The sequence below is a fragment of the Sceloporus undulatus genome, chromosome 1 (genome assembly GCF_019175285.1).
Source record: "Sceloporus undulatus isolate JIND9_A2432 ecotype Alabama chromosome 1, SceUnd_v1.1, whole genome shotgun sequence".
Classification (NCBI taxonomy): domain Eukaryota; kingdom Metazoa; phylum Chordata; class Lepidosauria; order Squamata; family Phrynosomatidae; genus Sceloporus; species Sceloporus undulatus.
Window position 1 is genome coordinate 209,432,556 of NC_056522.1, and position 26,453 is coordinate 209,459,008.

The 26,453-nt window shown below is 38.1% G+C and overlaps 1 protein-coding gene across 5 annotated transcripts in view; it reads right to left on the reverse strand.

The window, feature by feature from the left end:
- The window catches only part of UBR3 (ubiquitin protein ligase E3 component n-recognin 3), a 126,140-nt gene that overhangs the window by 53,946 nt on the left and 45,741 nt on the right, over window positions 1–26,453 (reverse strand). For 3 of the 5 annotated variants that reach the window (XR_006100867.1, XM_042441429.1, XM_042441414.1), the window contains exons 16-27: window positions 24,607–24,740; window positions 22,256–22,341; window positions 20,792–20,933; window positions 20,011–20,107; window positions 19,052–19,193; window positions 18,275–18,379; window positions 16,905–17,078; window positions 16,711–16,743; window positions 14,621–15,081; window positions 9,794–9,882; window positions 3,454–3,603; window positions 2,832–2,965 (exon numbers count right to left, since the gene is read on the reverse strand). Coding sequence is in view for 4 of the 5 variants with exons in the window: in XM_042441429.1 (XP_042297363.1) it covers window positions 2,832–2,965; window positions 3,454–3,603; window positions 9,794–9,882; window positions 14,621–15,081; window positions 16,711–16,743; window positions 16,905–17,078; window positions 18,275–18,379; window positions 19,052–19,193; window positions 20,011–20,107; window positions 20,792–20,933; window positions 22,256–22,341; window positions 24,607–24,740 (1,747 nt within the window). In the remaining variant the exon portion in view is untranslated. The remainder of the gene's footprint in view (window positions 1–2,831; window positions 2,966–3,453; window positions 3,604–9,793; window positions 9,883–14,620; window positions 15,082–16,710; window positions 16,744–16,904; window positions 17,079–18,274; window positions 18,380–19,051; window positions 19,194–20,010; window positions 20,108–20,791; window positions 20,934–22,255; window positions 22,342–24,606; window positions 24,741–26,453) is intronic. The other 2 variants (XM_042441445.1, XM_042441436.1) reach the window with 1 other exon arrangement.

Below are 26,453 nucleotides of genomic sequence, written 5' to 3' on the forward strand. Positions count from 1 at the left end.
AAAAAAAGGAACTGGGGAAAAGAGCGGGAAGGCAGGGGCCTTATAACGGGTGGGCGGAGTTACCGCCAAAAAGTTTCAATATGTTGCAGAGTTAACTCTGCCCAGTGATTCCAGTAGGTTCCGAGCAGCACTGCGCAGGCGCAGTGAAACCCATTTGTATGATTCGCAGAGACCACGAAGAAGAAGCATGGATCTCCTCTACTCTCTGATCCATCCAGCTTTTAGGATGAGCACAAACAGTTATGCCTGCCAGAATTTTCTAAGTTCTTTGTCACCGTTTTCCTTTGCATCATCCTTTACATCCTTTGTTACATGCTGCTAAGTTTTATCCTCGACTTATCCAGAGGTCATATCAAAATCCATAATTTTGGCCGCAAAAACCTGCCCCTCAACTTATACATGCTGTTGACTTATAGGTGAGTATACAGTCGGCCCTTCTTATACACGGATTTTTTATACACGGATTCAAGCATACACGGTTTGAAAATGTTCAAAAAAAAGTATATATTTCAAATATCAAACCTTGATTTTCCATTTTTCATAAGGGACACCATTTTGCTATGTCATTATATTTAACGGGACTTGAGCATACACGGATTTTGTTATACACGGGGTATCTTGGAACCAAACCCCAGCGTATAACAAGGGTCCGCTGTATATGGTATGTTTAACAACTACCATTCCATAATACAATTGGCCCTCCATACCCACAGATTATTTATCGACAGATTCAAGCATCCATGGCTTGAAATATTTTTAAAATATATAAATTCCAATAAGCAAACTTTGATTTTGCAATGTTATATAAGGGACACCATTTTACTAAGCCATTATATTTACTGGAACTTTAGCATTCACAGATTTTGCTGTCCACAGGGGATCCTGGTATCAAACCACAGTGGATACCAAGGGATCACTGTACACAACTCAAGTTATTTCCAAAGCACAGTATCTACCAGATTCCACCTGAAACTTCTCTTCCTCACTCTGAAGGACAGCCAGATAGGTACTGTTCTGAGGAACTGTTGATGGTAAAATGTTCCAAAGTTCAGTTCTGGGGTCCTTTCACACGACAGAATTACAGTACTCTTATTCTACTTTAACTGTCATGGTTTCATTTTATGAAATCATGGGATTGGTAGTGTAGGGAGGGACCTTGGAGACTCCTCAGGCAGAGAGCGCCTTTGGTACCTCTGAGCCAACTACAAATTCCTAGACTCCAAAGGATGGAATCACTGGCAGTTTAAATGAAATATCAGCATTATGCTTCTATGTTGTAAAAGGGCCCTTGATATGGTGGAATGAGCCATCACACACCACTGCCCCACAGAACTGTACCCTCCTCCCACATTATCTGTTTGTCAGACCTAGGCAAAGACTATGCCAGGTGGCCATGAACCTTCCCCCTCCTCTACTGCTAGCAATGGCACCACTAGGAAATGGGAGACAAGGAGGAATGAGGAAGTAGCAGTCATAGCTGCACTTGCATCATGTAGTTGGAGGGAGCTTCAAAGGTGGAAACAGCTGCACGACAATAAAAGACAAGTAATAAAGTTTTAACTCCATTAGCAATAGAAAAGTTGCTAAATGAGTTGTCCTTGGTTCCCTCATGACCAAGAAGCAGAGTGGCTTCTGCCTCCATTGAGACCATCTTAATTGACAATAGAAGTAATATCTGAGACAAAATGTAGGCTAGTGACATTGTCAATTTTCTTCTCCTGTATGATTTTTAACATTTTTGCCAGATGAAGAGCCAGTGAACCTTCAAAATCTTGTTTGATTCATTTTGGCTGGATAAACAAAGGTATCAGTCTTTTGTGGATTTTGGTTTATTTTGCTGCATAGCCAACATAGCTAGCCCTGAATAAGTTACCCTCACCGTGGTAGCGTTCCCTCTTCTTTAGAAGAAACTGTTTAGAAGCATGGGCACACTCAGCAGCATTGTTTCAGACACATTTTGGGGAGGGAATATAATAGTTTTGGAGCTCTACTTTGCTTGCACTGAAACCACTGCTAATTGTTTTTAAACAGGTGCTACTATCACCACAGTGGCAGTCCATCCCTTCAGCTGTCTCCAGCTTGTGGGTGGGTAGGATGGACAATGAATTTGCCAGAGCTCTAATTATACCATTGAGAGAAACTTGGATACAGCCGCTGAGTTAACTTCATAGCTGGGGAAGCATCTGAACCTATACTTTCTAAGCTAAGCACATTATATGTTAAGGACACTGCTTCTCACAGTCACTGTATCAGAATGCAAATCCTTAACTTCTGTGAAACCCTCACAGCAATATTATAATTTTAATTACCATATATACTTATCTAGAAGTCCAAAAATTTATGCCCAAAAATTGACCCCAAAATCCTAGGTCGACTTATTGACGAATCAGTATGGTAATGTGATAGCAGCTCCTTCAGATTTCCCCATGCAGTTTCTTTCTGTTCTGAGCCAAGTAGAGTCCTTGGTAACTGATGGATTGCTGTTTGTTTAACAGTCCCTCTCCCACCCATGTGCTTCCTGGTCTTGGGAATGAAGGGTGAAACACTGAAGCTTCATATTGATTGCTTTTTCCCTCTTACTGCTCACATACACACACTGAATGAGCCTCCATGTTCTATTCTTGATCTATCCATGGTCATGTCAAAATCCCATAATTTTGGCCCCAGCACTTGCCCTCAACTTATACATGAAGTCGACTTATAGTCAAGTATATATGGTACTTCACAATTACCACTTTAATGTCACAAAAATTTTGAAGTGTATTACCATGCAATCGTAATATATCACCAGAGAACAAACAAACAAAAAACCCAAAAAACAAACCCCATACATCTTTAAAGTACTGCTGTAAAGTTGCAAGGCGTGCTTCATAAACTGCTGCACATGTATCCCCAGGATATATTTGCTCCTTTTCAGAAGTTGGCAACTTCTTGGGCTCAGTAGTATCACGACATTGCCCCAAAACTGTAGAAAGGACAAAAAAGCTATCAGGAACACATTAGGTGACAGACCTAAAGTCACCCTAGTCAATTTTACTTCCTATTGGTCAAATAAAACATTTCATGCCTCATAAACATGAAGAACTGGTAACAGCAATGACTGGAGCAGGGTAGGCAACATGCAGAGGTCTGGGGGCACACTGGTACCATCTAAAACTCCAGAGAGCTGCAGATTCCACTGTGTTGGGAAAAGAGCACAGATGAGGAAGCTATTACATGCTCCTCTATTCATTCACAAATGAAATAGTAAAATACATACTATGGAGTATCTTATTTAATGTAGTGTCCATATGCTATAGAAATAAAATGCTGAAGAACATATGTATACGTGGTGGGCACAAGCCTCTTGTAGAACCTCTGAAGTACAGCATTAATTGTCATTAAGATACTTCCAGATATATTTTTCAGCTCAGCAAATGCTTGTACCATGACAATTTGCTTCAGAAGCCATACCTGAAGAGGCCTGTAACAGCACAACTAATCCTGCTGGCCGTTCTTCAGTGGAAGGGCCACTCTGTCCACAAATAACACAATCATATACAGCTTCAGAAACATGTTGTTCTGCCGTTGCTATCTCCATAGCAATATCTACCTCTGGAGACTCTATGAAATGGAAAAGAGGGGGGGGGGCCTTTAATAAAGAGATGGATTTTAAAAACTGAGAACAGTATATTCTGGATCCTGTAACTACAAAATGAAGTTCCATTAGTCTTTTGTTTAAAAAGGCCTCATTTAATTTTATCAACACACATCTTAATATCCATGTAAATGCATGTCCTTTTGACATTCTACAAACGCACAAGCTTTCTTTTCTTTGCTACAGCAAGAGATTAGAAATCTGCTACATGCAGCAATATTGCAGTCTGTACTGCTACAGACCATACTTTTTCTTATCTTATTTTTCTTAATACTTGTTATTTTTTCTTCACTTGATAATAATATTCATAACAGAAGAATGGTGTAAAACATAATGGTGATGGATTTAGAAGTATCTACTTTACTGTTTAACTTAACCATACTATTTACGAAGAAATGTTTGCCATTTTGATAATTTCCACTTCATCTGATGCTCATAAACAAAGAATCACACCACTTCTTTGTTTTGGAAAATGTGATATGTACTTATTTGTCCTCTGATATTTAGGCTTCAGGATAGAATCAGTTGGTTCATCTCTTAACTGTATAGTCACCAAATTGAAGCACCATTTTTTTTTCATATACTAGGACCAAAATCTAATCCCTGTCACAAAGGGGCTGACATTTTCATTTAGTTTTGCAATTGCAATGTCTAAACAATGGAGGTATTCACTAATTCATCAATAAAACTGAGGGGGGTGGGGAGGGACTACAAGAGAAACCCTTTGTAATATCATATGATGGTTGCAGACACTGTATAAACTTTTATCACCACCTAGTGACAACCTGAGTAACAGCAAGTTAATTTAAAAATCATATTGTACATGAATAAAAACTATTTGAGAAACTATTTAATAAATTTTTAAGCTTTTAAAACTTTGGTAATTATTTATTGTTTTAAATTGATTTTATTGTAAGATAAAAGGACAAGACAGAAATATTTTAATAAATAAAATAAAAATCCTGTTGTCACACCAAAAATCAACCCCACCCCACCCCCAATATACCCACATACACTGCTCTTACTAGGCAGCAATGGCAAGATAGAAACTTCTGTAATTTTTTTAGACTTTAAAGAACTCCAGGTACCACAATTTGACAAGGAAGGGGGGGGGGGAGTCACTGATGAGTTACCTTTTTTAAAACTACTGAATGCTTTTAATCACAGTGGTGAGTATTTTTCAGTCAGTATTGAAAGCTAGTCAATTCAAGTATTAAAGTTTGTTGCAATATAGAAGCAATCACACTACAAAAATGAGCCTTCAGTTTTCATAATGAATATTTATACTGCTAAAATATATGAACGTGAATGTATAACAAAGCAATTATGTTTTATGTTAACCGTTAAATCTAGTTAATTTAATGGTTAATTTAATTTAATTAGTCTTTCAACTATAGTCTGCAACTGTCATCTGTAAGGAGCATTCAGACCTGGGCATTTTTGTGTATATCAGCCTTCTTCAGCCTGAATCCCTTCAAGTTTTGGCTCCATCAGCTCCAATTATCATAGTCAATACCTAAGAATGATGGGACCTGTAGTATAAACATCTTGAATGCCACAAATGCAGAAAAGCTGATGTACACATTCAGTGGAATGGATACAATCCAACAATCGTGAAACGCTTTAGAAACCCACTGACTTTTAAAGAAGCACTGAATGTGTGCTTTCACTTGTCCCACAGAAATCAATGGGATTTAAAAGTGTGTTGTGCACTCTACCTAAACTAGCAAGTTATCCCTGTTTATCAGTAAAGGGAATACTTTAAATGAACATCCTCAAAAATATATCTAGTGATAACTTGCCATAGTTCCTTAAAACTATCCCATTAAAATGTTCCCCTTGTTATGATGCAGCACAGTTACCTGATGCTTGAAAGTTACTTTTAAGAAGCAATCAAAAAGGTTGGGGGAGAAAGGAGTTACTTGCCATTTTAATTGTTACTTTTTAACTAATTAAAAAGGAATGTCAAAATGCTACATGTTACTGGCCTGTGGTACTCTGTTGCCTAAACACCCACAACAGAGCAAGAAGGAAAAGTGCAAGCTGGGACTTGATTTATGGGAAAGTTTTCTACCATATCTTCATCTTTACATATGTGACTGAAACATTACATTTACCCCTTAAAAAGAATGGAGTTATCCTACGCTAACTTAACAATCATAATCTCAGGTAATTGCTGTTAGCTGTCTTCAAGCCTATTTTGACTTGAGGCAACCCTATGAATAAGAGACCTCCAAATCACTCTATTGTCAACAGCCCTGCTCAGGTCTTGCAGACTCAGGGCTGTGGCTTTTTTGATTATGTCCATCTGGAATGCAGTCTTCCACTTTTCCGACTTCCCTTCACCTTACCGCGCATTAGTTATGGGTAGTTTTGCCTTCCTAACTGGAAAAAGTAATTACTATAGTTACTACCGCTGTGGATCGAGTAGTTTGAGCGTTGGATTAGAATTCCAGAAGATTGGACTGTGAACTCAGCCCTGGAAACCCACTTAGTGACCTTGAACAAGTCATACTCTCTCAGTCTTAGAGGAAAGGCAATGTCAAAGATATTCTGGAAAAAATTTGCCAAGAAAACCCATAAATCAGAGTCAATTTGAAAGCACATAACAACAACAAAAATGACAATTACATTACTGTCAAGCTCTAGCTTTGTGACAGACTTTATGTTTCCAAGCAGAATTCATTAGTTACTTAACTATGCTTAAAAATAGTTTAAGACAAGATTTCATAGTAGAATGTACCTAAAACAATGGCTTTTGTAATTCTCATGTTCAGGTCAATAGCTACAATGATTTCAAGATTATTACTGTATAAGACAAAAGTGACAGCTAAAACAGCTCAAAAACTACAGTCGTAAACATTATTATTAACTGGAATTAGTGTTCTTATGTACACATTTATTATAAGAGTTGAACATTCTCAGTTGCTCAGATATAGTCATTTACTTCATGGCATATAGACTCTGTACCACTATTAGGCCTATTACTATTATCCTATCATTATTATTGCTATTTCTTAGTCAGTTAATAAGCAATCATATACAGCAGTGAATAAATTCATGTGTCATATAGAATCCCCCATAAACAGATTTAGACAACATAAGATTTAAAACAAACAAAAAACAACAGGATATCAAGGCAGCACTGGATTATTGGAACTTTCTTTGACCAATTTATTTGATTCAACAGAATTTAACACCCAAATATTTTGTGTTTCTCTAACTCATTTTAAAGACTGGAACCTATTAATCCCCCAAGTATGCAAAACACATTTGAAAACTGTAACTCTGTAAATCATGTAAAACACTGTTAGTCAAGGTGGTCTCCAAGCACTGAAGGTTTGTACCTTTTGCCCTAACCCAGAATGAATATTCTCAGAAGACCAGTAAAACCAAATTTGTTTTCCAATAAAATTCAGAAGACAGAAATGCTAGAAAATCCAAGTCACCTTGGCCAGTATTCTGTGTCCTCTCCTGGCCCCAACCCCTCCACCCTCAGACCTGGGAGAAATGTCATTCACTTTTGCTCTGATCACCAGCAGAATATACCTCCTTCTCCCCATGCACCTGATGCCTAATAAAGTAGGTGGGGTGGGGATAGTTACAATCCTAGTAATACTACACTGTCAAAATTCTGAAAAAGTAGTGATTGTGATAGTGGAACAGTTATATAAATTTACTCATCCACTAAATATACTTAACTCAAGCCGCAAAGTCCTGGGCTTAGTTTGGGGGTGGAGGCTGCAGTCCTGTCAGCAGGGAGCCAGAGACAGAGAAGGGGCTTGGGGCTGGGGGCGGAGGCTCCAAGACCCTGTGCTGGCTCCGTGCAGCCGACGGGGCTCCAGCCTCCACTCCCAAACTAAGCCCAGGACAGAAGCCTCGGACAGTGATGAAGGAAGGAAGGAACAACAATGGGATAAGTCCTCCTTCGCTCCCTCCTTCCCTTCCTCCTTCTTCTCTGTGCGAGGCTTCTGTCCTGGGCTTAGTTTGGGGGCCCCGTCAGCCATAGGGAGCCAGCACAGGGGCTTGGGGATTGGAGCCTCTGACCCCAACCCCCTTCACCAGCACTGGTTCCCTGAGGCCAATGGGGCTGCAGCATCCACCCCCAAACTAAGCCCAGGACAGAAGCCTTGCATGGAGGAAGAAGGCGGTAAGGGAGGAGGGAGGGAAGACTTGCCCCATTGTCCCCAATGGCAGCACGGCTGCATGCACGCGCTGCCATTGGAGACTGCAGGCTTGCCATCTGCAAATGATCGAAACCACAAATGACAGGTCTGTGGATACCAAGAGACAACTGTATCTAGCTATTCTAAATGAATTCAAGTTACCAGAGCCTGCTAAATTGCATACAAGAGTACTAAAATAATTTGCATACATAATATCAGAGCCTTTGTCAACAATTCTTGGAGAACAGATGAAATCCCAGCAGCCAAGAGAAGGGCAAATGTCCCCATCTTCAAAAAGAGGAAGAAAGAAGACTTAGGCAACGCTCAATCAGCCCACTTCATTTCAATATCAAGAAAGCTCTAAAACGGATTATCTATGAGCACATAAAAAGGAATGCTGTGATTATTAAAATCCAGGATTGAGTTTCTCAGCAAGTCAAACTAATTTTATGTCTTTTTTGACAGAGTTACAAGCTTAGTTAATCATGGGAATACTTTGGATGTGGTATATCTTGATTTCAGTAAGGCTTTTGAAAAGGTCCCCCATGATATTTCCACAAGGTCCCCTCCGCTGGCCAAAAACATACTGATTAAATATGGGCTAGATAATGGCACTGTTGGGTGAATTTTTAATTGGTTTAAAACCAGAACCAAAGAATTCTCATCAATGGTTCCTCTTCATCTTTCATCCAACTGATTAATGGAGTACTCTCATAGTTCTTTTCTCAGTCCATTATTATTCAAAATCTTAATCTTGACACCAAATTAGGGGGAGTTGTGAACACTCCAAACCATACGTTTAGAATTCAAAATGACAACAACAAATTGGAAACAAATTGGACAACAACAAAACTAATTCCAAAAGGGGAAAAAAGCTACCTCTCCTAAATAAAAGAACTATCACTTTAAGAACTACCCGAATAATTAATTCAATTAAAAAAATAAATACATTGTACAATGATATCAGAAATATGTACAGGTAAACCACTTAATAATAACATAATCACGTCTGGAACACATCTGGAGGAAGGCAATCAAGATGCTAAAAAATGTGGAACCAGAATGTATGAAGAACAGTTTAAGGAGCTGAACATGTTTAGCTTAGAAAATGCATATAATAGCCATCCTTAAATATCTGATGAGATATCATATAGAAAATGGAGCAAGCTAGACAAGAAGACAAACTATTAGATTCAAATTGCAAAAGAGAATTCACCTAAACTTTAGGAAGAACATCTTGCTGGTAAGAGCTGTTCAACAGTGGAGTGGATTGCCTCAGAGGCGGTGGACTTTCCTTCTTTGGAAGCCTTTAAACAAGAAATCTGGATGGACACCTATCAGGATTGCTTAAGCTGTGAAAATTCCACATGGCAGGGGTTGGACTACATGGTCCTTGTGGTACCTTTCAACTCTATGATTCTACTATTTTAAGTCCTATTAAAACATCCAGACATATTTTATTTAGAGGATCACAAGTGAAAAAATCCCATCTGAGAGCCCGGTAAGATATTTGTGAGGCTATTCCAAAGTGTGTTGTTGTTTTGTGCAGTCAAGTCATTTCTGATTTATCGTGACCCTAAGGTGAACCTTTCCTGGGGTTTTCTTGGCAAGATTACTTCAGAGGAGGTTTGCCATTGCCCCTGACGCTGAGAGCATGTGACTTGCCCAAAGTCATCCAGCATGTTTCATGGCTAAATGGGGGACCTGACCTCTAGTCTCCAGAATCACAGTCCAATACTCAAACCACTTTGTGACACTGGTTCCCATTCTAAAGTAATTCTAATCATTTCTAAGACTGATTTTGATACTGAGCTACTACATTTATGGGTTGTTTTTTTAAAGTTACCTATGTGTCTGAAAACATCTGCTTCTTATGACCTTCAACTGAAAAAAAGTTTCTCTCTCTCTCTTATTTCTTCTCTCAATCTCATGTCGTTATATTCTGAGAATTATGAACTATACATATGATAAATAGAGAATAAACCCGTACCAACATCCATGGCAGTTTCCATAAAGCTTTTCTGTCTTGATGCAAATTCAGCCAACAATTTTTGTTGTCTTTCCCTGGCCTTCTGTCGTCTAGATAAAAGAAAAGATGGTAGAAAGTTATGAAACAGTTGTCCACTCTGTTGACCTGACAAATTTATTCATAAAATCTGTGTTTAGGATGGTGTAATACAGTAAGCTCTTGGATGTTTCCTAAAATCAGAAATGTCACCTGTGCCAAATTACATCAAAAGCTGATCTCTCAAGGCCAAAAGTGTAATTCTGGAGTTTTTGGTTAGGCAGCGCCAGTAAATGATACTGCATCCAAACAATTCTTGTAAATCAACTGGAGGTGGATGACTTATAAATCACTGTGTCTGAGTTTCTGCATCGAGAAACATAGTTACCACAGTGGAGTTCCATTGTTGCAGCTACATCAAATGCTGTCCCAACAACAGAAAGTTTCAGTGAGGCACAATGAAAGAAGCAGCTGTCCCTGTTGCCGCTTGCAAAATTGCACTTCACTGCTGGGGAGGATTGGATGTGCCGTTGCTTTTGGATGCATTGGAAATCCTTCTGTTGGAGTGGGGTTAAATCTTACCATCTATTGTAAACCCATCCACACTATCAAAAACTTTGCAAATGTCCACAGATTTACAGTGAGAAAAGAGACAAAGGCCTGTTACACACTGCCAAAATAAAGCTGCTTCGGGTCTCTTTGGAGGTATGCTATTTAAACGATGCATGGGTTCTAAGAGTCCGGAGGTCACGCCAAAGCCACACTCCATTCCTAAGCAGCTTTGGTGCAGCTTCCAGATTCTTAGGATGCATGCATCATTTAAACAGCATACCTTCAAAGAGACTCGAAGCAGCTTTATTTTGGCAGTCTGTAACAGGCCAAAGTTCTTTCAAAAGAAGCACCACAATGAAACTAAAATGGTTTTGTAGTTCTGTGTGATAGGAAGTAAAACTTCATCAGCAACTGAAAAGGCATCTTTACACAACATCTTTATGCATCTCATTCTGATAGTATCTATCATCTGCATGCTATTTCTCATTTTCCATCGTATTAAGGTGGCACAGTGGTTAAATGCCTGTACTGCAGCCATAAGGTTCTGAGTTCAATACCAACCAGGAGCTCCGGGTCGACTCAGCCTGGCATCCTTCTGTAGGTTGCTAAAATGAGTACCCAGCTTGCTGGAGGCAATTAGTTTACACTTTATAAACTGCTTATTACATCAGTAAGCAGTACAGAACTTGCTGTTGCTATTGCTACATGCCTGCTGTCAAAACGCAGAAAATGATAACAGTACTTGGTGTCTATGTAATGCCTCATATATAAAATTACCACAAAGATCTTGTAAAGCAAGTCATTATCATTATGCTACCATTATTACAAATGAATGAGAGGGTAAGGTGTTAAGACCATTTAATCATTTTACAAGATCTAAACCACTGACTTCCAAATTTACAGGTCAAATCCCTCAACTCCTACACTACATCATCAGGCCATATTTAACACAGAGTTAGCACTCTCTTGCAAATAAAACAAACCACATAATCTATTACTTAAAAGAGAAATGACATATATGATAGCATTCAGTGTAATGACATTATCAGAAGGCTGAATCACTTAAAAGAGATGAAGAGTATAAAAACTACAGTTACTAGAAGAATGTATTTAGATTTCAATTTAATCACATACAGTACATGTTCTATGTAATGCAGTTTCTTTTTTTAAAAAAAGCCATATGCTTGCTGTATTGCTTCCAGGAAATAACCTTGTAAATCTTCAAGGATACCAAATATTCAGACTATGTAATTTTAACATCCTTTGAAAAGCATCACCATATAACTAGGGAAGATGAGTACCGAGTTAAGTACGTGTTAGTTACATCTAGGCATGATGTATCAAGGATGCAGCTTTCATAACAGTGGTTTTTCTCCAGGGAATCTCTTTCTACTATGCTTTGGCTAAACAGGCTAACTGTAAATAGAGACCTTTAATAAGGAGACATAAACAAACTGACAGATTCAGTACAGCTCAGTAATTTCCCGCAATGGCCCAAGGGGTTCCTCCTAGAGACTAAAAAATATTGCAAAGCAGCACTGCTAAATTCTTTTTAGTGCTATGTCTCTGTTTCTATGGCAACAATTTATGCGGGTGATGCCAAGTTTGCCTTTGTAGATGAAAAAACCAGAAATTAGGTCATCCTCAAGTGCTCATAGCCTGCTCAGTCCTTATTGCAGTAAAGCTGTACTTTACTACCTTCCAAACTGAGGCCAGGCAAAATGGCTTAATTATCAGTTTAGAAGCATCTTCATTTTGGACTTCTGTAAAAGGTATATACTGGTTTTGCCATCCCCCTTCCTTCAAAGATTTTCCAGCCATCATGTTTCCACAAAGGCTATGGCCATGAGTATTCTTAGTTATGTAGCCAAAATGGCATTGCAAGAAGGTCAGCAAGCCTGGGGGGTGGAGATGATTTGAAGAACAGGCCAATGAACACTGAACATGCTCATTGGCTATGGTATCCTGACTGGAGGGGTGGGAATATAATGAAAAACCAGAGAATGAAGGGAAATGGAACAGCAGTGCTTTATGCTGCAACATTCTGCTGAACATCAAACATGTTACTCACTGTTTAAAATCTTTCTCAAAATGCCTCTGTGGTTTGGGGGAGGCACAATTCCTTGTCACATCATGAGTAACATTTCAGAAGCACTGCAATAGCTGTAGGTTGCAAGAAAGTACACAGTGTACTCTTCCCCACAGTCCAAATGAACTGCAGTATAGGTCTCTCCAACATAACCTGTGCTTTTAAATGTTGTCTCGATGGTGAAGAAAAAGAAACATGCTAAAATAATCCCCACACAACAAAGGGGCACATGATGATTTAAAAGTCTGTGGATGAGAGGGAAGAGGGAATAACAGCTATTTGACAGACAAAGAATTGGACATTTGTTGAATTTTGTAAAGTTTGAAAATACAAAGGGGAGTCGCAGATCACGTTTCTAGTATTTTAGAATGGACCTCTTCCAATAGGTTATTATAAATGTTTGTTTTTAGTTTAGATATTTATTGCCCCATCATCAGCACATACATGCCTGCTTGTCTGCATACCAGAAATGTTCATGAAGATCACAGGCAATCTCATTCTCCACCAAGCCTCCGTTTACTTCTAAATCACCTTCTTTTTCTCCATGTGGCTCCCTTGTCATATCACCAGAGCACCAGGTGCTAGCTTTCTAGAGATCATTGACTTGGTTACAGTAATAGCCCAATTAATAACCAAGTAATAAAGATTTTGATATGTAAGACAGGTGCATGGATATTCTGAATGCAACTTACAAAATCAAGTGTTACCTTCAATTAAACTAAACACAAGACTCTATCCATACACAAGATATGGGAGACAGATAGGGTATGGAAGAAAAAAGTATAATCAGAACATTAAAGCCCACATTTTAGACCCCTCACTGCACGATTATAAGCTGTCAAAATGCTATAGCATGGCAGCACTGTATGTGTGATTGCAATTTAGGGAATCCAGTTACCATATTGTCATCCCCCCTTCATGCCAGAGGCAACCAGTATTCTCTAGTTTTGGCATGACAGGAGAATAAAGACAGGTGAACATTTGCCTCAGTTGTTAGTGTAGCAATAAGTCAATATTTCTTGTTTCATTCTTGTTCAAAAATATGAACATGTTTATAACAGCAACAAATGGCATCTACTGCAATTCACGCTTAATGTAATCTGCCAAAATCAAAAAATCAGTTTCGTTCACATGTAGTTTTCATACTATAAGACACAGATTTCTTTCTTTCTTTCTCTCTCTCTTTCTTTCTCTTTTGTTTTGTTTTGTTTTGAATGTTACAAAAAAAGAGCAGATGCTTGCTAATGCAGGAGAAATCCCTTATCCTGGGCACTAGGGGTTGCAGGGTGTGTGGACCACACCAGGTGACACCCTAAGGGGAAAGTGATGCCACTGCTCCTCAAACACCACCTACCTTTTGGCAGAAACAGTCTATGGCATTCATCTGCTTCCCTTTAAAATGCTTTATGAGACGGTGGGAGTGGGGCGAAGCTCAGCGGGAGAAGGGAGAGGGCCCAAAATTTTTAGAAATTAAATTTTCAAATTTCAAAATTTATTTTTTTAAATTAAAAATTTGAAACTTTTTTTTAAAAGTATTATTTTAAAATGTTCTTTAAAAACATCACATTTTAACCAAATCTTCACTATTTATAAGTAAATACATTTAGGTTGTGCATATGATGTTGTAATTTGAAAATGTAACTTTAATTTTGCTAGATGTTTATGTCACAACCATTACATTAGTACAAAGAAGCATTACTAAAAATTCTGTATGGCGTGAAATGGGAGGAGGTCAATGGGGGAGGGTGACACTATGAGATACTGCACCAGGTGACACCAACCCTAGTGATGCCACTGATCCTGGGGTTCCCAGTAGTTAGTTCCTGTCATTTCTTTCCTGTATCTTCATCATTATCATCCTCATTTTATTCATGTATCTCTCACCTTTCTCCCAATAATGGGACTTAGTGTTCATCAGCAGATTAGCCTGGTGGTCAATATGGCAGAGCCCAAAATCTATTAAGGTTCCAAATGAATATCAAATCCTCATGTGCCACCATTAGGGGTAGCAGCATTTTAGCATAGATTGTGATGAAACAAGTGAATCTCCTAATCTTAGCCAGGGTATGTGCATGGTTCCCATCAAAATTTCAAGATCGGCTGTTCAACCCCACACTCAGACTACAATTTCTGGTGTGACTGAACAATGAAATTATCTCCCAACAAATTACCTTTCTTCTTTGTCCAAAGTTTTCTTCTCTGCAGGACTAATCTTTTTAGGAGGTACAGGTGGAGTCACTTTTCTACATATTTCCTCAATGATATGTTTGTTTAATCTGCTCTGAAGTGCAGCTTTCAACAAAATCCTTTCTACAGCAGTCATACCATCTCCATGTAAGTATTTTGGGTTTTCATGTTGAATTAAAGTTTCCATGTCATCCAGCCAGGGCGGATAATAAGAGTTTTGCTTTCCTGACAGTTTATGATGTAGCTTAATTAGCAGAGACAATATGCTTTCTTTGACTTCCAAGATGGCTGTTGTTAGCTGGGGTGTTGCACCTGGAGCAGACCATTTCATTGAAGTCTTGGGTCGAACTGCCTGATTGGCTTCTGTAGTATTCCGATTAATGATTTCCTGAAATTTCTTCCTGCGCTCGGCAACCAAACTGAACACTTGTGCTGTCCCTGAATTCTTCAAGAAAAATAATAAAATTCCATTAGGTACAGTAATCAACTAGTAGTTATACAAAATAAATTAACACCTACCAAAATGTTTACAGGAAAATATCTCTCCCTCCCACACAAAAAAAATTAACATAATTCCTATGTATCTTCTATTTACCTGTATAAAACAAAATTAAGATACCTCAGTCAATTTAAAAGTAATTCCATAATCTAAATCTACAGCCTTCCAGATGCTGTTGAACTGTAGTTCCCAGCAGATGTAGCTAGCACTTCTTCTTAGAGAACAGGGTTTAGCTCTTGAGCCTATCTATGTCACTGGATTCATCTTTGATACTAGAAGCCATGTTTGTTTATGGTGAGAAATGCTAGGGTTATTCAACTAAAGTCATTCAGAGACACCCCAAATTCCAGCACCTAATTTTAATGAACTGCACACTCTTCTGAGGCTGGGGGACTGGTAAGACTCTCAACTGTTTAACAGATAATGCAAACAGTAGGAAAACACAAAATCATGTGCTCTCCTTCAGTTCTTTCCCAATGGCAAAATCTTTCTATCACTTCAGATCTTTCCCCCAGTTAAGCAGTGCAGACACTGTCTGTGTTTGGAAGTAACTCAAAGCCATGCTTTGCTTTAATCATGGTTTGCGAAGAAGCTGGCTCCTGCCAGAAAATAATTAAAATGCAGTTTGTTTTACCCAATCCCAATGCCCTGTTCATGAGTACCTAGTAGTTAATTCATATGGAAACTTTCTGCACCAGTTCTTGCTACTGGCTGGTAGTAAAACCAGGACATCCTCCACAGAAGTCTTCCGTGGTTAGCAAGCCCTAGCTAGGTTCATGGATTGAACTTCAATTTTTAATGTTGTTGTTTTTAAAGTTTAACAAAACTTCTTGCAGTAATCTTGGATAAGAAAACTTCATTTTATAGCATGTGTGCCTCATCACTGCAACAGTTCTCCAATGTGAATGCATTATTTCCACTATGCCTTCAAAAAACTACACAACTAAATTAGGTTTTTACCTTCCATTTGGCATTTTTCTTTAATATAGCCTAGACTCTAATGAAATACATAGCAGTTTACAGTGATTTAATATATGAAAATGAACTATGTCTGGGCTTTTCCCCATCCTTCCACTCAGAAAGGCAACAACCCCATTATAAACTAGCTATAAATCATTTAAACAAGTTAATTATGTGTTCACAAAGATGATGCCAGTAACCTTTATCATTCAAAAATATTCTTGGGGTTTTTTTGTAGAAAACTGAAGCTTATTGAAAATGAAATAGCTAAAGACCAGTATTATTAAAGGTTAGCAACATCTGTATCAGAAATTCACACAAATTCAAGCAAGGCAAGACAATGTTTATTCCACTAACAGGCAAGCATTTAAAAAAAAAAAAGAATTACCTCTGGCAGATAGCACAATAAATTTGGAATTAATTGTAGTACTGTGTCAAGCTATAAGCCACTATACCTTTTCACACTATCATTAAAAATCTGCAGAAATGATGGCTTCACAGTAAAATATTCTTGGAAAGACTGCAGAACTGCAATGTAGTTAGGACCAGCACAATTAAAGCCAAATTGTCATTAGATACACAAGATACACACAATGTCATTAGAATACAAAATACCTCTCTCTGAAGTCCTTTAGAGCGCCTTGAACTCTGGTGAGTTGAAGGAAAAAAGGATGATATTAAAAACCCCTAAGAATCATGGTATAATATACAGAGAGCATTTCTAGAAATGTTTAACCCTGCAGAGACAAATGGACTTAAGATCAACATGGACTCAAAAGCACTTGACCTATTAAAATGGCGACTCTCACCTGAGAAGCTGCTAAACCATCAGAACTTGTACTTGCAGGTGGTTCTCTTTTCACCTCTGGAGCTGTCTCTGGAACTCTTACACGCACATAGTTAATAAAATGCCTCATGTTAGACACCAGGTTATTCCCTGGAAACCAACTATCATGGCAGCGTTCCTGGCTTCCAGCAGAATCCTGATGTATCAACACATAAAACCAAAAACACAGTAGGATATGGTTAGAAGAATCCACACAAATGCATTTGGAATACAGCTGAAAATGCCAGAGCACCTCATGAAAAGTTAACTTATGCCAGATTCTTTAACTTGTTTTTTAAAAATCCAAGAGAAAAAGAGCTCTTTTTTAAAAAAAAAAATTAAATCTAATAATTAGAAAACCCTAAAGACTTGAGTGAAAGTCTTACTATGTTCACTGGGGCATTTTCTTAAGAAAGAATGCAGATGATTATTTCCTTAGTATGTACAGAGGGTCTTCTGAGGATCCTTGCAAAGTGCTATTAGAAAGAACTAAGGTGGCAATACAATGCATCTCATTTTTCATACATTCTCTCAGTAAATCCTACAAGGAACCTTGTAAAATAATTTTATCTGTGTATCACACTCTGTATTATCTGTTTAAACCACTGTGTATTAACCATCAAGAGTGACAGTTTGCCTAAGGTCACCTGAGTGACTGAGTCAGGACTTCCTGGTTCACAACTCATTTTTAGATGCCCTGCTACATTAGCTGTCCAACAAATCATTTATCTGAGCCTAATTCCACCTACTCAGAACAACCAAAAAAAACCAAAATAAATCTCTAAAATTGATACATACAAACACATCCATCCAATATCCTCTTTAGAGATTTATTTCATTTCACTGGTTGTTCTTAGTGATGCAGGTTCAATTCTTCCCATACCCGCAGAAGTACCACCAAAACCACAACACCTTCCCTTAGGAAGTATCAGAAGACTTGGAATAACTCAGAAGCTTTTAATATGCAAAAACATTTTAGGAGGAAAAAACCCTTACACACACACACACCAGACATCTGATAACTCAATGGCAGCTGGTTTTGACTGAATGAGTGGCAAAAATGCTGATAACTGACAGGAGGAAATAAAATGAAGTGACTGGACTGAACAAATTATATATAAAATGTAAACGGTAGAAAGAGCCTCCTAATTTTGGATGATATATGTCCTGGGAGAAAAGCAGGGTATAAACCAAGTAAGCAAATAAATAAATGCCCTAATTTACGTGATTTTTAAGATGTTCTGAGGGACAGATGTGTCCATAGACATGAACAGAGAAAGTAAATAAATAAAATGTAGCCAGGCTTAGGAACATAGGGTACATACCATATGGTATTAAAATGTTGGCACTTACTTCTTCATCAGATTCTTGCTCAGATGAATTCTCTAGTCCCAGTTCAATCAGGTATAAAACCATGCAAAGGACATGTTCTGACAGATTCTGATGGTCCATTAATATCTAAAACAAAATAAACATTATTTTCTTATCTCACTTCCAAACGTTTCCACATTAGATTTCAGACAAACAAAAGAAGAATATTCATCTACATAACTGCAATATCACCAATATTTTTAAAGAGAAAGGCAGCTGTAACTGTTTCTTCGCCCTTGCTAAAAAGAGGAGGCCTTCTGATTCAGAATAACGTACTGAGACAAACCAATATCTGCCAGACACAACTGTAAAATCTCAATGTTATGTAAATGCTTTTGTTTTCAAAAATTAAAGAAATACACATATAGACGCCATATTACAAAGTTTTATAAATGTTCTCTCTCATATTCGTATGTAATTAAGTTTAAGTATCTACAGCTGAAACTGGAAGCACTGTAAGATGGCCGGGCAAAGCAAAACCATGTGCCCATGCAACTGTGGGACTGCTACCTGCAGTTCGAGCTTCCGTGGACAGCAAACCCTAGCTTTTTCAATGGGCAGGCGCGCACACTCACAGTGGCACAAGCAGGAGCATGCAATCATTTAAAAGAACGGGAGTTAAGGTTCCATGTTTTTTGCTATCCGCAGGAGCCCAGAAAGGTCAAAGCCTCCACCTTTGATTCTTCTCCAGGGTTGGATTACTCTGTTCACATGCAAATTAGATGTTAGGAGTTCAACTCAACCTCTATTCAACAGTACCTTATAGAGTAGAGTGAATAATACAATGTGTAAAGTTTTGCAGTGCAAGAGTCTCATGAGTCCTTTATAGCTTGGGTGCAAAGGCGTGCGTTTCTTGTAAGGAGGCCAAGGGTTTCCATGGACTTTTCCACTCTGTTTTAAACTGGAAAATGAAAGGAAAAACACAAATGAAAATTTGATGTTAAGGAAAGTAGAACAGAGAACTGTGATATTTTAGAAATATACATCCACCTACGTGCCACACTACACCATCTTTGGTATTTCTGGCACTGATGATGAATACTTTGGAATCTGGGTGCTAATTATTCACTAGCAAAATGGTTGTCATTATGAGGATAGGATGAAAAAAGTGGCTTTCATAAAATGCCAGGATTTGGCTTGGTGTTGAAATGATCCTAATGTTGGTGCAAGTAAAACCTCCAAGGGCAAGGAATTCCATAACTGGGATATCACCACAGAGATAGCCCTTTCCCATATTCTCCCACAATGTATTTCTTGGGGCAAGGCGCTTTTTTTTCAGTTGCTGCAGCAGCTGCACTTTCCAACATTTCTTTTGGTGTGCGTCATCTGGATGCAGCGCCAAAGGAGTGCCGTGACGCAGGTGTCAGGGCACCATCAGGGCATACATTATGCAGACGCCCCGCCCCCACTCTGCTCCGAAATTGGCATATAACACCAGTCTATTCCGCCCCAACTAATTCGTTTAAGAGGCAGCTAACTAATTAAAATTATTTAGAAACCAGTAGACAGATTTATCTATGTGTCTTTTACACAAAGTTTGGCAAAAGGCCTGGAAACAAATATTATGTGTAGGATTCATGGTATTTAAACAACTGTATTGATGATCCTTGAACATTCCATCTTCTCCATTCCACATGACTAAGTAATTGAAGGCATTTTATTCTACCATTGCATAATGCAGCATTCACTTTTTCTGATTCAAAATGTATTCAACTTACAATGTTGTGTATCTGTCCATTGCTGATTGCACATCTCTGCGATAAACAGTTCGAAGAATTACCATAACTGGATCAAATTCCTTATCCCAGACTTCAGCTATTTTTATAGAAATAAAATGCAATTAATGCTCTGAAATGTGTTCCATATTTATTTTAAAACAAGATTTTTTACATTTGATCATTTTTCCTAATAGGTCAATTTTCATCAGCAACAACAAACATCTGTTTTGTGCAGATTGTCTTACAAACACTGTTGCGTTTACTCTAAAGTACATAATTATAGTTACCCCTCCATATCCCCGGATTCATTATCCACAGATTCAAGCATCCACGGCTTGAAAATATTTTTTAAAAAGTATAAATTCCAAATCTTGATTTTGCCATTTTGTATATGGGACACCATTTTACCATACCACTGTTTCTAGTGGGACTTGAGCACCCACAGATTTCAGTACATATGAGAGGTCCTGGAAACAAACACCAGCAGATACTAAGGGACCACTATAGTGTGAACAAACAAAGCCCCTATTTGTCTAAACACCTATTTTCTTCCCTATACACTGCAGTATAATTTGTTTCTATCGTGATCTGCAAATCACTTCACCGTTTACACTGAGGAAAGCAGTTTTCAATATATAAGATGCAAAAAAATATAAAAACAAAACATGTAGTAATAATCAATTTCAGATCAGATATAAGGAATACTGTAGCTATAATTCACACTGTCTCATTACTAATAATGTGTATGTTGCACAAACACATGTGAAAAAACTGAGCCTACCTTTAGGTGTATACATCCCTTGCTGCATGGAGCCCCCTGGCTCAAACACAGGTGCTTTAAAATCAGCCACAGCTGACAACATCGATTCAAAACTTAAGCTTCCAGGAATAATACCACTTTTGGGATTAGGGTTTTCTGGAATGTGATCTTTTTGTTAAGATAAATATCAATTATTGCGAGAATCTTTTCGTCAGCAAGATGTTTATGTATTCATTTAACTCTTTCTCTCTAGAAATAACAGGTAACTTCAGGACTTCTGCAACTGCTTAATTTCACCACAAGAGGTCAATATTGTAAAATGAATCCCTTTCATTCAAATGTTTTAAGCTTCAGTGCTGAACTCTTCCCTGAATTTGGCCTGTTCATTCCTATAATATTACTCTAATATTACAGCCCAAGACTATGAGATAGATTAGAAAGAACAATTATTCATAAAAACACTTTTTAAAAAACCTGTATACCATCATATTTCAAAAATACTCTATCACACAAAATGAGATATAACTGTATAAATACTACATTCAGTGGCATTACTAATAATCCATTTTAATCCACATTACACCAGATTTTATAAATCCACATTTGTAATAACAGGAAAGCAAAAAGGTTACAGTTCCCCTCACCCTCCACTACCAACTTTGAAGGCTGTGCTAGTTTTATATTTAACTCTCTGGCTGAAATCTGAAAAGCAAAACTAATTTCCAACTGTGGAATATTGTATCATGAAATATGCTAGTCTGTGCCTTCCAACATCAAGGCATACACTACAGGTTTTAAACAAATGTAAATCTGAACTTCAAACAGTTAAAGCAGGAGATATTTTTTGCTCTTTGCCTGACACACCAATTACTCCCTGAAGTGCCAGGACTCAGAGAACACAGCAGGTTGCCTCAATGGAATAAATAAATACCACCTTAAATCCCATCTTCCTGCTTTAAAAAAAGAATGTGATTGAAAGAGAGGAGGAAGTGATGGTTTACATCTCCAGACCAAAGATAGAAAGACTTAGTAACAGTTTCATTTATTTTATTCTTTTAAGCTACGTCACTACAATATTCTACAAAAACATATTCAACATTTATTCAAAGCTGCAAAAAGGTGCATTGTGATCCAAAACACACTACATAAGTAATGCACTTTCAGACTGTTTTAATTGCCTTGGCTCAGTGCTAGGAAATGCTGGGAATTGTAGTTTATTGGTGCACCAGAGCTCTCTGACAGAAGACTAAATGCCTCACAAAACTACAGTTCCCAGGATTCCCTAGTATTGAGCAAGGGCAGTTAAAGCGGTCTCAGACTGGATTATTTTGGACCTGTATTATACAAAAAAGCTAGCACTGTTAGAACACTGATATAACTTCCTAGAGTGCAAAACTCACATTATCTTTGATGATGAAATGAAAGCACAACATACAAATTAACTAACCATACATCAATAGTTGTTTTAATATATTTCAAGGATATAAGATCCAGTAGTGAGCTGTGAGTCCTGTCATTCATGCAGAGCTGAGCAACCATCTCTGCTCTCAGAATCTCATCATCAGTCATTCCTAGAGTAATTGAACAGGAAATTTAACATATCATAATACAATGTAACAGTAAGATGGAAATGAAGCTATTAAGAAGTTCATTCAGCTGAACATTATGAACATTTAAAATACATACATATCATGAGTGAATATTTTTAAGGAGTTAGCTTGTAAATCCAATGGGGCATCTACATCCTATTCAGCAGACAGTAGATGGAAGAGTAAGTATAAAACAAGTTTTTATAAGAATTTATCAGATTAAACTTTAAAGCTCAATATTAAGTCTGGTTAAAATATATGGTTATAATATGTCTCTCTTTCATGCCTAAATTGACCTGTTAATCCAAACTACAAGGAACACATTAAATAAATGCAATTTATATAACGTTTGATTTACAATTAAGTAACTGATTCAATGGATCTAATCAAACAGGGATATAGGCCTTGTTCACATTTTTTCAAAAAGAGTGTGATGAAGTACAGCCCTAAGCAACTCCTTTCCAGTTTTAAAAATATTGTATAAAACCAAATTTTACATCTGAAAGATTAGTTTGATGAAAATCTTTAAGAAGCACTCATGTATAACCACGGCTGAAGCTACAGTGCACAATTAATGCAATCTGACACCACTTTGACTGCCATGGCTCAATGGTATGGAATTCTGGGATTTGTAATTTTGTGAGATATTTAGCCTCCTCTGTCAGAGAGCTCTGGTGCCATGACAAACTACAAATCCCAGGATTCAACAGGATGGAGTCATGACAGTTAGTGTAATGCCAAACTGCATTAATTCTGCAGAATGGAAGCAGTCAATATCATCACATGCTTATCTACTTAAGACAAAGCTCCAACAAACTCAACTAGGCTAACCTCTCAGCAATATGCATAAGACTCAAAAGTAAATGCACACCAATTGCCACTGCAAACTTACAGCCTTCACATACTGCTATCCTTATTGCTCACATTTTCATTTGCCACCAAACCACAGCACCTTGCTGGGTGTTACCCTAAAGAGAGGGTAACAAGAGGTGGTAAACCCCATCTCCCACCCTCCTCTTGTATTAAACTGGGGAAGGAGCAAGGACTGTATCATATTTGCTCTGTGCTGTGGAGGACTCAAAGCAGTGACAGAGAAGATTCTCCTCACACCTCTGCCACTTCCAAGCTAGAGAAGAGCAATGGGGCTGTGCAGCTTGGTGGCAGGATGACAAATGTGCCACCTATGACACTTGCCACATAAGACCAATACAAGCCCCAGCCTTTGCGTACAACTTCATAGGTGGAGAGTGAAGCTGGATGTCTGAGAAGGCAGTCACAAGGATGCAAAAGTGTCAAGCAGCACCAAATAAAGTCCAGCCTGCAAACAGGCTGGAGCTTAGTGGCAAAGCACAGACTTTTTATGAACAAGGTCTCAGGTTCAGTCCCCAGCATCTCTGGGATAGTTGAAGAAAAACCAGACAATACAGTAGACAATACTGATCTAGATGGAACAACAAGCATAAGTTTCTGTATTTGAGCAGCAAAAATTTGGAACTGGAGAGGAGTGAACAGAATTATCCCTTACCTCCCATATTAAAAAAAACACAGGGTCATAACAACAACACTAAATGCATGTACATGGAAAAAGGGGTAAGTAAACAAGGTTTAGTTAGTTGGCAACCAGGACAGAACCTTTCCAGCTGCAGTACCCACATTGTGGAATTTTCTCTACTGAAAGGCGCAACTAACCCCTATATTAGGATTTCTAGATGTGAGCAAAAAAACTTCACTTTTTTTACTCTACAAAAAATTAGTTGGATCTCATTTATATTTTACAATTATAAAATCATAAAAAGCCTTTGGTTCTGAAAGGCAGGAGGTACATAATCTTCTAATATGTACAATAGTGCTATTTACTTCTCATGAAAAATATAAAGGATGTTGCTGAAAGGATGTTGATTCTAACAACCATAAGTTTTGGCTTAGCAACCACGGCCAACCAAAATTTGTATGACTCCTATTCACAGATGAAAATTTACCAAAAAAGACAGGTTTGGAAACATTATTCAAGAACAATTTTGCTTTCCATTTTTAAAAAAGTTAAGAATGTGTATTTCAGTACTAACAAAAACCAAGGTTCTGGGAAACTATGTAAGAGATGTTAGCAAATCATTTTGTTCCTGTTTTGCCACTATCCCTCTCCAAACATTGCACATAACATGCAAGGCTTTGTAAATGCCTGTGAGCATACATATCTAGAAGAGAAACTATAATAATTAAAGCATGTAGAAAGACTACAAGTCTTACCCAAGTGTAAACGGAGACTTAAAAGAATGACAAGAAATGTTAAGGCGCCTTCTAACATCGATCTCTCATGCTCTGAATCTAGCACGGTATTTTGATGTTGTGAAGCCATTGTTAAGAGGTCAACTACTTTGAACCTATATGTGGGATGAAATAAAATTTATAAAACCTATTATTGTTAACAACTTGAGAGGTGCTACAAGGGTGTAGGAAATGACCATAAAAAGACATTATTACAACAGCACAATGCTCCTGTATAATATTCTCTAGTTAATACAGGATTAAGCACTTTAAAAAAATAATTGAGGTGGGTTACAGACAGCCATTTAGGACGCACTCCGCGCGTGCTAGGGTTAGGAAGGGGCATGCTAGGGTTAGGAAGGGTTGCCCCTTCCTAGCCAGCCCCGTTCCCAACACGCGTGGAGCGCGTCCTAAATGGCAGCGCCCATCCACATGGGCGCTGCCATTTTTACGTCTTGGACGCACAGCATCCAGACGTGACGCACCGGAAGTGACACCACGAGTGCGCACCTCGCGCTTCGTGGCGCCACTTCAGGGGGCCAAAAAGGAGCGCCATTTCGGCACTCCTTTTTCACTGCGGCCAGAAGCCTCGCGGTCTGGCCGCTGGGGCTTCCCACTGCAGCTAATGGCGGTGGCGGCAGACCGCCCGCTTTAGGGCGGTCTGTAATGCACCTTAGTTTATCCACTTTATGATAAGCTTATCTAAAAGCATGTGCCATATTATGATTTTTCTCCATTCTTCCATTACTCAGGGCAAATGGTCTTGCATGGAATCTGTCTGTCTTTATGATTCCTTTGTGTTGTTCCTGGCCAAGAGCTAAAAAGAACATTGGGAGGCAGTGTGCATGCATTTCTGGTGTACTTGCCACATTATAACGATTTTTCATAGCCACCAAAATACAGTCCTGTGCTAGAGCTGCAGCCATTCTTTCCTACTTAAACCATAAGTACTACAGAGGAAAAGGGACAGTTCCACAAATCTTTACTGTGCTGAAACAGATTTCATCAGCTACTGCTTATTCAAAAACAGAATCAAATAGTTTGATGTTGCTAGTTTCCTCTTCCTTTTGGCTCTAATGACAGAGAAAAAGAGCCATCAATATATACATAATATGCAATTGCTAAAGCCCCTAAGGTGGCTGAGCACGTTTTTCTAGTCTTAAAATTTGTAATAGTCAAATTGCAAAGAATATACAGAAATATCTCCTAATAAACATTGTTGTTGTAAAGTGGACAATTTCATGTCTTCCTCTTTTGTTCTTTTATTTATTTATTTTTTCCTGTCAAGTCTAAATAAGGAATTTGGTTTTTTTGCAATTTATCTGTTTATTTTCTGAATATATATCATTTTGATTTTGACTGTATATTAGAATGTTAGTGTTAAGAATTAATAAAAATAAGGAATTGTTTTTATGTATCTATTTGTGCACCTAAATGAACCAGAGTAATTGTTGCTATCAACTGATTGACTTCTCGAAATTTATAAGGAATGCATATTCTGGCAGTTTGTATGGTCTGTTCCATATCCCTGCTTTGTCTTTTTTCTGCATCCTGCTCTCAAAAGGATGTCACCCAAATAAGAGTAGAATTGTATTCCTTTCTCCCTGAGACACGCTATCAAAGGAACTAACACATTCGGAAACACCCTGGATGCAAAAGTTAAACCAGCGGGGGGGAACTCTGAACTGGAAATGGCCCTTTTGGAACTGAAACCTCAAATATTTTCTGCATGTTAAAACCACAGGTATATGAAAATACACTTCCTTCAAATCTATTGAACTCAGTAAGAATACAGGTGCCATTTGTTATCCTGCTTATTACAGAAGAGA